General features: G+C 40.1%; 1 protein-coding gene across 3 annotated transcripts; it reads right to left on the reverse strand.

Moving 5' to 3' along the window:
* Window positions 1-1,955: 1,955 nt before the first annotated feature.
* LOC137975973 (intraflagellar transport protein 22 homolog) lies at window positions 1,956-12,411 on the reverse strand. Of its 3 annotated transcripts, XM_068823198.1 has the most exons (8): window positions 12,331-12,411; window positions 10,535-10,607; window positions 7,931-7,998; window positions 7,646-7,728; window positions 7,197-7,289; window positions 6,737-6,835; window positions 5,945-6,045; window positions 1,956-4,222 (listed from the first exon to the last, which is right to left on the reverse strand). In XM_068823198.1, the coding sequence occupies exons 1-8, from the start codon at window positions 12,331-12,333 to the stop codon at window positions 4,071-4,073; spliced, it is 672 nt and encodes a 223-aa protein (XP_068679299.1). In that variant the 5' UTR covers window positions 12,334-12,411; the 3' UTR covers window positions 1,956-4,070. The 3 variants fall into 3 exon arrangements, with proteins under 3 accessions (XP_068679299.1, XP_068679301.1, XP_068679300.1); XM_068823200.1 differs by lacking the exon at window positions 10,535-10,607 and having other exon boundaries at window positions 12,331-12,368; XM_068823199.1 differs by lacking the exons at window positions 10,535-10,607; window positions 12,331-12,411 and adding an exon at window positions 9,542-9,620.
* Window positions 12,412-12,507: the final 96 nt, after the last annotated feature.

The following is a 12,507-nucleotide window of genomic DNA, read 5'->3' on the forward strand; positions in this document are numbered from 1 at the left end:
TTCTCCGGCTTTCTGACTCCGCTCTTTCTCAAATAGCGACGCCACAACTCTCTCGGACTGTGCATGTCTCCATCTGTGTCTGTCATGTGCCAGATCTTCCCGGTTCGACAGACCAATGTGGTACCAAACCTTAAAATTTGCTTTGATTGCCTGCCTTTGAAAACCTTTCGCTGCCCCCAAAGCCTTTTGGCTCTGGTGCCAGAACCCAACTCTCCGAAAGAGGATCTGCTTGGTGAGGCGCTGGTCCGATTAATCATGGCCGTCCTCGAATACTGGTGCATTGTGCTTTCGTTCAAGTACGCTGGCATTTGTCCGTCGATCCTGCCAGGCTCACACCCAGGATGCGTCCTCAGGCAGCGCTGATGGTACTTTTCCCCAGGGACGTTAAGGTGTCTCGTATAAGGTCGTCCAGGTCTCCGATCCATAAAGGAGGGACGGAAGCACGACAGACGCCTTGTTACACAAGGAGTTTGGTGTCTTTCCTCACTCCTCTCCGCAGACACTCTCTCACGAAGCCTTCCAAAGGCACAGCTTGCAGCCTTAAGGGGGGCGATGAAGAGTCTCCGCCTCGATGTCAGCTTTTGGTTGAGAGGACACTGCCGAAGATAGGGGAAAGTCTGGACATTCTTTAGTGTGGACCCGTTGATACTCATGGGAGAGGGTGAGGGATGCTGGCCTGGGGAAGGTTGGAAGGAGTGACTTCTGTCTTCGTTACGTTCACCGAGAAACCGAGGCTCTCGTAGTAGAGCGTAAACGCATCCATAATTGCCTGAAGTTGACACTCTGAGGTGGCGCAGACGTCAGTTTTCATCCGCATACGGGAGCTCAATCAGTGATGTTGTGGAGTCTTTGACCGTGCCTTCTCCTTCGCAGATTAAACAGCCCTCCGTCCATTCGATAGAGGATCTCTACACCGTCAGGTAATCTGTCTTGGATCAGATGAAAGATGGACTGAGATGAAGATGGAAAAGAGGGTTTTGTGCGATGACACATCCTTTGCTTCACGCCGGTCCCGTACCTAGAAGGCCTCACCACCAGTGACTGCCCCTAGAACCCTGGCGGACATGCGCGTCATGAAGAGTCGCAAGGTAGAAAATGCACTTCTCCGGGCAGTCCGTATTTAGTCAGGATTCTCCATAGGCGGTCTCCTCGATTATACCATCATAAGCGCTTTATTCTGTAAAACTGTTACTGATTTCCACTGCTATATCTACAAAACGGCATTCAAATGGCTGATAAATATCGACACAAAACACAAGTGAACAACTTATTTGACGTAAGAAAGTTTATTGCGAAAAAAATACTTTTCTCACCTTAAATTAACTTTAAACTCTTTCTACTATGAAACTGTCTTACTACGTAGTAGTTATGCATTGCAAATACGCGTTTGTGAGCTTGGGGAAACCTGTGCTCCAAGAGGTTTTTCTCCGGCTACTCGCTTCTGCAGCAATTACTACAAGAACTGAATGGTGAAGATGGCAAAAACTGAAGCCAAGCTCCGAAGCAGGAGATTTATTTCCTGGTATGGATCCACAGTAATCTTAGAGCTTCTCGGAATGTAAAGAGATTCGGAGAGGGGTTTTTGTGAAGGATTTAACAAAATCTGTTAGAGCCTACATAATGCTTAAAATCTGAAGAACGGCAATAAACAATTTGTGCTGATAGGATCTCTCTCACACGCTCAGCACTGGAGACCAATCCACACAGTCACAGGATTAAAATAATATGATGCCCTCTATCTTCACAAACAGCCTGTTGCTTTTGCTGAGGGGAAATTTGATATGTGTTCCTAACCCGAACGCTTCTTCCCAAGCTCCCCACCTGCCGAAATATACCTTTGAATTGGTAAGTCCAACAAGACATGCACTGAACGTGCCCGGTGCGGTCTTATCTAAAGGGTGTCATGGTGGGACGTTGCAACATCCGATGTAACAACAACCCATAGCGAGGTCAGAAGCAACACAATGTTTTATTCACATCAGAAGCCAAATGACTGGTTCACGCACTATGTACATGGTTGATACATTGAAATTTGGTAGCAGCCAAATTAACATTAATGGCTTTTGAAAATAAATAAATATCAACAATAATTTAAATCAAGAGATAATAAGAACTATTATTTCCCTGTACAAGTAAAAATTAAAGTAAAAACTAGTGGCATTTCTTGATTTGATGTGTGAACCCAATACATGTACCTCATCCCCTGGGGAATTGAGGGTCAATGAAAACATTCATTTAATTAATCAACATACCCAACTGCCGGGAGGCAGATCAGCGGACATTCTATATGAGAAACACCAAGTAAATGTAAGCAAGGTAGCCTGGCAATTTGCCATGTTTTCAACAAGAGGAGAGCTGGGATCAACTATATTAACCCATTGACTCCTGAACACCCCCCCCCCCCCCCCACTGACGAGTAAAATCGTCTGGTGCTACACAATAAAATCTATTAAGGCTCCATCCACACCTTCACAATTATGTTTTCATTTGAAAACGGATTTTTTTTTTCCTCCGTTTTCACACGTGGCGTTTCACTAGTCCACACAAATGCCCTAAAACTATTTGAAAATGCCAATGCCGCTGAAAAAGAATGCAAGAAAGAAAGAAATTTGCACTATTATTGACTCGCTTCGTTTGCCTGTGTTTGCGAACAAATAACAAAAAGATAAATTTACAAGGACAATACTTTCTAAAGATATCGCAGTCAGGACAGAAACTTAAAGATCTAAAGGTAAGTAAAACGCTGACTCGTTTCTTTGTAACAATGAATATAAAGTAGCCAAGACCTCTGAAAATGTGGACTGGGGTGGTTTCAATAAGGTGATGTCATCGTTTTTCAAAAGTTCCGTTTTGACTGTCCACAGAAAACAAGAAAAGTGCATTTTCAAAAATTTCCACTCTGGAGACGTTTTCGGTCACCTTTTCACCTGATACATGTGGATGGAAGGCCAATCTGCGAATAAAAAGTTGCGTTTCAAACGAAAACAGACACATGCAGATGAGGTCTGAGTCTTACTCCAACGATTCAACAGGTTAATAATACATTGTATTGAAAAGATAACACTTGCACCACAGGCACCCCAAGCTCAGTGTGAGGGAAAGCCAACAAGGCCGACAAAAACTATATGAATTCGTATGGCAATCCCGATAACTGGCTTAATAATATAATGATATTAAAAAATTCTCAATTAAAAAGCCTTTTTTTTTGCCATTGTGGGTCGCTTCCTTCCTGTGTGGTGCCAGATCCAATCACGGCAGAGCCCACCAATTTGAGTCAAATATTCCTGATAAAATGTGCCCACGGTCACAATTCCACATCAGACAAAGATCGAACTTTCATTTCAACCATGCATCAACGCAATAGCAGTCCTGCAAGCAACCTCAGGCGGTAGTTTGTTCACTCGATCGCAAGAAACCCTAACCCTAAACCCTAACCTATTAAGTGGCTACAGCTTTGATCTATGGATAACAAACTGAGTCTTACCTGGGTGACAGACCTTAGTTTGTCAACAACAATTTTTGTATTACCCTGGATCTCACATGACATTTGAATTTTTCATATAATTATCTTCTTGAACCTTTTATTGGGATTCCCATACAAGTCCTTATATTTTTGTTGCCCAGGTTGGCTTTTTCTCAAACTGAGCTTGGGGGGCCTGTGCTTGCACTTGAGAAAAACCCAAACATTGGGAAATAAAGGAGGGTTATGAAACTTAAGTGTTTTTGATTTGATTTATGGCAAAAACGTATATTTTTTGACACTTCATAATAATTATGAACAATGATACTTGCAAATGTGTAATAAGCTCTCTTGCATTCTTTTCAAGACCCTCACTTAGCCCAGCCTGTGAACACAGACATATTTCCAGCGGTCATTTCTCTCCCCCCAAAAGGAGAGACACTACCTACACAACTACACTTAGCCAAGATTGCACAACCTAAGTAATTCTCAAAAGCAGACTTGATCAACTGTCAACATCAGTCCACAGTACCCTGCTTGTCAGATTTTGTCCATAAAAATATTGATAATATTAAACAATGACTCAACAGCAGTGGCATGTACTGTAGTATCATGTGTTCATGATACTCAGTTCTTCTTGATCACGCTTGTCAGTCCAGTTACTGATAACTTTGGCCAGGAAATTGAGAAATTCATCTCTGACTGCTTCCGGTTCTTCATCGAGGTTTGTCTGTACACAGGTCACTCTGGATAGTGATGAAGCTACACAACAAAATATTAATGAATAAATGACTAAATCAGGAATTTGTCATCACTAATGTGTAGCTTATGATACCTTACAATAAAAGTGACTTTCCCCTGCAATCACTTCATACTGTGACAGCTCTTCCAGTCACACACTTTCCCTTCCCTTGTCCTGTGTTATAGGATCATCTACAGGCTCACCTGATGTGAGCTCCATTTCCCTTAACTTAAAATTGTTTGGATTTACATTTGAAAGTTTTACCACCTGTTATGGTGTGCTTCACTAGCACACATGCATTTAGAGTTGTGGGTAATCTCGTTCAATGTTGAAAGCTTGCCCACATAACACCAGATGAAATTTTATTCCACTTGTGCAGCCCCTGTTTGTACCATACCTACACGTACTGCAAACTTGTTAAACATACAGATGCCAGTCAGGAACATGGTAAAAATGTTTTTTTTTTGTAATTCACCCTCAATAATAATTAGTAAGACCCAGCATAACTGAATATCCTTTAAACAGAATTTTAACAGGTCTCAAGCAGTGTTCGAAATTAAAAAAAAAATCCAGGTTGTCCCTGTTTCAAAAGCCGGGCAACCAAACCTGTAAATTTGGTTGCCCTGATAAATGCTTGGTTGCCCATTGGGAAACCTCTACGATTAACCCTCTCCCCCCTAAGAGTAACACTTACAGATTTTACTCTTTCTAACGCCAGACTATTTTTCTCGTCAATGGGGCCCTCTTCAGGGATGAAAGGGTTAATGCATGCAGTGTTGAGATGCAAGCACATGGCGTTGGAGCTTCAGTATCCCATAGTTTTAAGTATGCACCTGTAGAAGTTTTGGTTTAAGTTTAAGCATTTTCAAAATGGAGTCTTCAATCTCCATCGTCAGATACGTGTGAATTTCCTATCTGACAATTTTTTGTAAAAGCCACAGATATTCAAAACACAGGAAATGCTCAACTGTGGCAAATTAATTATTGCTAACTTCACACTACTATCAGACATGAACAACAGAAAACCGTCCAGTGAGTCAGGTGCTGCTTATGTTGGGCAACCAACATTTTCCTTTTACCAAAAACTAGTCGCCAGGGACGACCAGACGACTGCTAATTTTGAGCACTGCGATCTGCTCAAACTCTCTGAGGGCAGGGTTTTGGCAACTAAGAAGGGCGACTCATAGAAATCTCAGATGGGATTTGACAACCTGGGAGCATTTTTCCTCAGAATATAAAGATAAGCACAGAAATATAGACCATTAAATGGTCCACATTTCTGTGCCTATTAGAATGCTGCTTCCTCCCTTAAAACCCCACAACAAACCAAGCCTGTGAATGTAAGTTGTAAATTTTGTCACACAATCAGGATTCAAGTTTTAAAAACAATTTTTTGTTATTAAAATATGTTCTGCATGTGCAGCTTGTTGCTGCAATCAGAATGACATGCTGTAGCCCAGACAAACAATTCTTAGATATCCACCAGTCAACTTTTTGCATACAAAATTTGAATGCACACAATGTATCGAAAATAATTTTTCTTTGGCATCCATATAGGTCCCACTTATCCACTTTGGTAATTCTTATACCAGGATCCTCCTGGCTGAATTAATAGCTATTTGACTCAGCTGAAATCTGTTTAGCCAGTTGAACATGAAAGGAAGCCATGCAAATACATTGGTCAAGCACTATAGCAAGATTGTTTCAGGTAAATATATACAATAAGCCAAGTGCAAACATACACAGTTGAGTTTTCGTCATATCACCAGCTGAAGGTTGATGATGAGCAAACACTATACATTGAGAATCTTTAAGTCCTTGACCTTGCACAAATTGAGTATACCTTTAAAATAACAACACATTGAGAAGAACAAAATTTTAATTATCGTCATTGGCTCACATAATGTGATATTTAAAACTTAAATTTATGAAAGATATAATCTTGGTGATCAACACTACTTCAAAATTTCCTCCAAAATTCCTGTAAATATCTTGCCAAGTAAGAGGAAGTATGACTATCAGTATAATTAATATACAGTTATTTACATTGTTTAGCAAACAGTCACTATCTGTCTTCTCACAGTGACACTGGCCAAAAAACTACAGTTCATTCTGTAGAATCAGTGCAACTTACAAATTGGTGAATATTCTGCAAGAAGACAGTTTACTAGAATGTAGGCTACATGTGCTATGCAAATGCCAAGAGTGCTTACACTGGTTATTTCTTTGTATAATCTTCCTTCTTTGCAAAGAAATTAATGAGGACTTTCAGTATTTTATCACTTGATTTCTTGCAGTATCTGAGTGCTCAACGTCTTGCTAAGTGGAATCTGAACTCTCAATGACAGATAGTTAACTACCTGCTATCCACTATCCTGGCCAACCATTATATGTATCTACTTCAGTAACGGCATCCTCTTGACCTGTTCTAAAATTTACATCAAATAGAGTAAGACTTCATGTATATATCTCTGAATGATTAAACCTTGAGTCTACCAGTTACGATACTTCAATATTACTTAATCTTTTCTTACCAGGTTTCTAATTCCTTATCATGGTTTGCTTGGTCTGGATTATAGATTATTAAAACACCATTGGCATCCTTTTGGAAAGCAGGCCAGCAAGTAGAAAATCTAACAAAGAATAATACCAATAAAAATGGCTCAAATATGACACCTTTGATGTGTAGTTGAGTTTAAACTTAATCTGATTCAAGAACAAGGGTCTAGCTCTGATCCCACGAGTCTTCTATAGATCAACCATGGAGAATCTGAGGTAGGAATTGGAACAAAATCAGTCTATTGACTCCAATCAGTAAAACTCTTACTTTTTGGAGTAAATCAACATGATATGTACACCCGAGGAAAACAAGTTCCAACAGAATTCAAAACCTTACATTATAGTAACAAAATGCATATTGCTATGCCATCCAAAGGAAACTAATCCTTACCCTAGAACATAAACTACGGATGATTTTTATATCTTTATACTCACTTGTGATTTCCGCTACAGTCCCATAACTCAACCTCACAATTAGCAGTTTTACCAGGTGAGAGTTCTATCCCATTGCACTCAAATTCCAGAATCCTTTTGGGAAAACACAAATGTTAGACCACTTGGCTCAGTTGGCTGAGTATTGGACTACAGCGTTGGAGGTCATGGGTATGGATTCCCAATGGACCAATGTTCAGGGTCTTAAATAACTGAAGAGAAAGTGCTGCCTTTGTAATAACATCTGCAAATGACTTGACTTTCAATTCTTTTCAGATAAGGAAAATAAACCATAATAAAGAAGTTGTTAAAAAAGTTAACACCCTAACTTTTGGCCCTGTGTTTTTTTCCGCTGTACTTTTCAACAAAAGTATCAAGAGTTAGACATTTTTTTCTTCTTCTTTTTCTTGCTGGTTGCTGGGTTACGATCATTGAAGTGATGTGCTATTTACCTGACACCTTGTGTGGGATGGTAATCCCCTCCTGACGTTTCAGTGGCATCGGAAAGGAAATTTGAAATAACGGTTTTGCCACTCTGTGATTCAAAAAGTAAAAAAACAAGCAACATAAAATAACCTTTAAGTTTTTTATCCAGCTGATCGACTGTCCAGCTGATCACGATATTTGTACATAAAAGCTTACGAAACTCAGCCCCCATTTTTGGTCATAAAATAAAGAGAAATTTTCATATTTTGTACAAAATATATACTTATTATGTCATTTTAGTAGAAAGTTACCTGACACGGTCCAACAACAAGAATTTTTGCCTTGAACATACCGACTAACACTGACCTTCCTTTGCGATCTGAAAGTCGAAACGGTACAGAAGATTGGGTGATGCCTTGGAACGCCTGACAGATTTCTGTGGGTTGTGTGACTACTCCAAAATAAGCATAGACACTTAGTTTCGTGTATATAAAGCAACAGATGACCTTGATAAAGTTTTGCTAAAGTGAAGGTTACGGTAGACCTTCGCAAAAATTCTTTTTAACGGGCTTTGTTAAGCGCAAGAGCCATAAACTATACATCACTTGGAAGTCTATGAAATGCACTTTCCGGTAAATATATTTTATTTTTCACTTTATCTAATCAAAAAGGAGCGGGGCCCAAGAATCTTGAGCGACCGATGTCTCTCTGATCGATTTTTCGGTTGTCGAATTTTAATGCGAAGAGAAGCCTTCTGTATGATGTCATTCAGAAGGCGTTTATCGTCAAAACCGTGTGAGGCTTTTTTGATATTCTGATTGGTTGCTTAGAAAATTTCCTTTCGAATATGCCTATCAAAAATTTACCGATAAAGGTTACGTCGAAGGCCATTGCGGTATTTTAGATTGGTATCTTGGGAGTCCACAGGCTAAATTTCAAGACAATCTGTTGAATTTTCATAACCTATCAATTCGTTGAAAGCGGATACACTTGCGTAAAAACGAACTTGGTTTCCCAAGTTCCACATTTTTCCCCACCACCTGTCAACACACAAGAATCGCAGATAACAAGAACCAATGGAAACACACATATATCCTGTTATTATTATTTCTTCATTTACGGCCGCGCTTCTCTTTAGGTTTTGCTATGGATTCTTTCTTGTTATCCTTTCCCAAGAATAAGTCATTCCCAGGGAGTAAACCAACGACAATGTGTGAAAAAATTCGACGAAGACAACGCGACTCGAAATCAAGACCACGATTAATTTCCCGCGGAAGACGTGACCAAATTCCTTGCGTTGACACTTTCTAATTGGCTTTTTAGACAAACTGAGAAAGATCCCTCGAAAATACGTTTTTGTTAGAGCCTGGTTTTCACTAGCGACGCAGGCACACGCGCGACGCAAGCACACGCGCAAGCTAGTGCTAGTGAAAACGAAGGCCGACATAAGCATCAAAATCAACCTCGGCATCCGCCATTTTGTTTAAATGCTCAGATGCGGGGAATATGGAACGCCAGACGTAGCAAATTTCCTTTTCACACGACGCAAGCCAACGATAGCAGGAGCGCAAGCACAAGATAGAGGAAAAAATTTGATCCTTGTGCTTGTGCTTATGCTCGCGTCAACCCAGTTTTCACGGTGAAATAAGCGCTTTTATGCTTGCTCTTGTACTTGCGTCGCTCGTGAAAACCAGGCTTAATAATCTCCGTTTTGTTTAACATTTTGGAGTATTTTTGTTTTTGAAAATGTAGTTTGAATAGTCAGATTGTTTACTATGAGATGAGAAAAAAAGAACGCAAAAATTTTGCTCGTGAACGTCTACCGTAACCTTACTAGTAAATATGGTGTCACCAGAACAATTTATGCGGAAAGCTTAACCATTTCGAGTCGCCGCTTAGACCTAATCACCAGAGATCCGTACCTAACCCAGCAGTTATTCTCTGCCTAAATCGAGTGTTGTTCATCTGCCGAAGTGGATTAACACTGAGGTTGTCAGGTATTGCCAGGTAACGTCAGTAAATGTTACAACTGTATATGTGTCACCTTATTCTAGTCATAACCGATTTCTGTGGACGTATGCAAAACATGGATCCTAGGTCCAGTCTTTTCCCGGAACAAATGGTAATGGTAGTGAATTTATATAGCGCATTTTCTATTGGCATATTCAAATGCGCTTTACAACCAAGTGATCTATGGGTGAGATGGGACATCAGCATATACAGACGCCGCTGGCAGCCGCTATTAGTCCATTAGCGATCTCACCCAACACATGAATGAATTAAATGAGGCCTGACCACAACACCGGGAGCTCCATGCCCTACAAATGTAACAAATGAGCCCAACAGCTCAGTTGGTAGAGCATTGCACAGGCATCGCAGAGGTCATGGGTTTGAATCCCGTTGGAGCCACCTTGCCCAGATCAGTGCAAGGATCATTTCTCTGTTTCGTGTAAAGAAACTTCTGCTTGTAAAACGTATTAAATTTACAAAACAAGGGGTGGTCCACAGGGTTAGTCGATGGACCCGGGTCCACGAAGGGGTCCGTGGACCGGGTCCACCGGGGTGGTCCATGGACCTGGGGTCCATGTTTTACATACGTCCGATTCGGCTGTTCGCAACAGTATTTTTGCCCCTGTAATTTTAGCCATGATCTAGACCTCAGCGATGCGCATCTTTTTGGGACTTGAGCGTGGAAGAACTATCTTATTTTTAAGAGTGCCTTCTGGTGCAAAAGGAAAAGTGTTATCTCTGAGTTATATTTCTTTTTCACCTTTGAGTCAGTTCTCAAGTTCACCGAATAAAACGGGATGTTTTAGCCAAAGACGAAATGAAATGCTTTTGAGAGTATCATGTTTTTTCATGAATTTAGAAGAGCATCCGTAACTAAGGAAAGAAATAGATTTTCATCAAAATACCTTTTTTCTTTTGACGTCGATTTTCCATTAATTTTGTTGGTCTCGGGTGGACGTTATGGAAAGCCATACTTGCCTTAAAATGGATAAAGATAAATGGTGAATGCCAACCAGAATGCAGAATGCGGTTTGATTAATCCGGCGGCTTCTTGGTATTGATATGGTCGTTTATTGTAATGATACCATGTATACCAATAAAATTGAATGTTTTCAATTATTAATAAAAATGTCATCCCAAGAATAAAGTACAAACTGCTTCTTTTTAATAATTAACAAGATAATGCGCTTAAGAATCGAGCCACCATTTCAAGTTGTATTAGAAAATTGAGTTAATGAGAACAAGACTCTTGGAAGAAACTGGTGCAAAGAACTAACGACCGCCTTGCCTGGGCGGGATTCAGGAATTCGTGAAATCAGAATAGCTGAAAGAATGTTTCAGGAATGATGGTGCGGGAAACTTATGGAAAACCATAAGATCCATCTTTCCTAGGAAATCGTCAAGCCGTTCAGTGTATAATCACGATAAAGAATCCGTTGCAAACACCTTTAATGAAAATTTTACTTTCGTTGGTAGGACCACTGTTGATAAAATTAAAGCACTTGCTTCTGAATGTAATTCCGTTAAATGCGAGCAGATTGAGTAGATTGAGCAGATCGAGCAGATCATCGCATCATTATAATCAAACAAAGCTCCGGGCTTTGACAAAATTTCTGCACGCGAAATCAAAGATGGACAACCAGTAATGCTGTCGCCCATTATTCATATCATTAATGTCTCTCTTGCAAGTGGCATTTTCCCTGGAGGATAGAAACAAGCAGAAAAGTAACACCTACTCCGACTATTCCTAAAGAGGGAGACCAAATGTAAACGGAGCAACAAAGAGGACCGAAGGCGCCTGTTGGATTGGCATCCCCCGGTAACACTTTTGACATAAATTAAGAGCCCATTGCGCCGCTGTTAGTTAGCAAAAGAGTTTATTGAGTCACTAGTTGAGAAGATTTTTGGAATTAATCTTGGAAGCTATATGTGATGGGATACTAGCGAATACTGACTAATGTTGTGGTTAAGAACCAAATACACTCACAGACTATATCACAAAGACATTGAATGACATTATCACACAATCCATTAAACACAACCGAGCCGATATCATTTTACAATAATCGAGCTTGTCCCACCTGTTTAAACAACAAAGCGCTCTTATGCAGATCTCACTGAGGGTCAGCATTATTTCTTTCTAACGTTTGAACAGAATTTCTTCCAATCGTATCCGAGATATTGATGTATCTCAACTTTGGCTGTCAATTAAGAGTTTAAATTAAGTTATCAAACGAAGCATTCATTCAAAGTAAGCGTTGCCCGTGAAAAGGAACCCTTGCCTACAATACCCACACGAAAGCCGAAGAAATGAAGCAAGCTAACCGCGTTGAATGAGGCGATAAATTCTCTTTGTGGAAAAAGTGAAAAATCGCTCAGAGTGGAGGTTTCCGTTCTTTACCGTCGTTTATTCGTCTTCCATGCAGAGAAATAAAAGCGCTTCGCGCGAACGTTTACCCGATTTTTACCCGTTGCAAAAACAGCTCGGTAGAGCGGTTTTGACATATAGTTTCTTAGTGCATGTCTTCTTCCAACAAACCGATGCAACATCCATTTACTTTGAAGGAAAAAGAACTTTTCACAAAAATGTAATTTCCTTGATTTTAGATGAATATCATTCAATCAGCAGTTCAAGATCGATTTCATGAGTGTAGTGAAAATAGAACAGTAACGATCAAGAATACAGTAAATATCAACATACCATTTGGAATCCTGGGTTCCATTTTGCATCGGCTATGTTACTGCAAATCCTCTTTGCAATGAGCTTCACGACCGAAATGCAAATAAAACCTACAGCAACCTATTGGTTTCCAAGGCCGAGTGATGGGCATGTTTAATGTATCTTTAAAAGACAACTAATATTTGCATTCATAATGGG

This window comes from Montipora foliosa, chromosome 11 (genome assembly GCF_036669935.1).
Source record: "Montipora foliosa isolate CH-2021 chromosome 11, ASM3666993v2, whole genome shotgun sequence".
Taxonomy (NCBI): Eukaryota; Metazoa; Cnidaria; class Anthozoa; order Scleractinia; family Acroporidae; genus Montipora; species Montipora foliosa.

Bases quoted from the DNA above. Each gene is read 5' to 3' on its own strand.
- LOC137975973 (XM_068823198.1), bottom strand. The intron at 7,290-7,645 runs GTAAATAGCACA...TTTTCCCAAAAG, and splicing joins CATCCCACACAAGGTGTCAG to GATTCTGGAATTTGAGTGCA. The intron at 6,836-7,196 runs GTGAGTATAAAG...ATTCTTTGTTAG, and splicing joins GACTGTAGCGGAAATCACAA to ATTTTCTACTTGCTGGCCTG.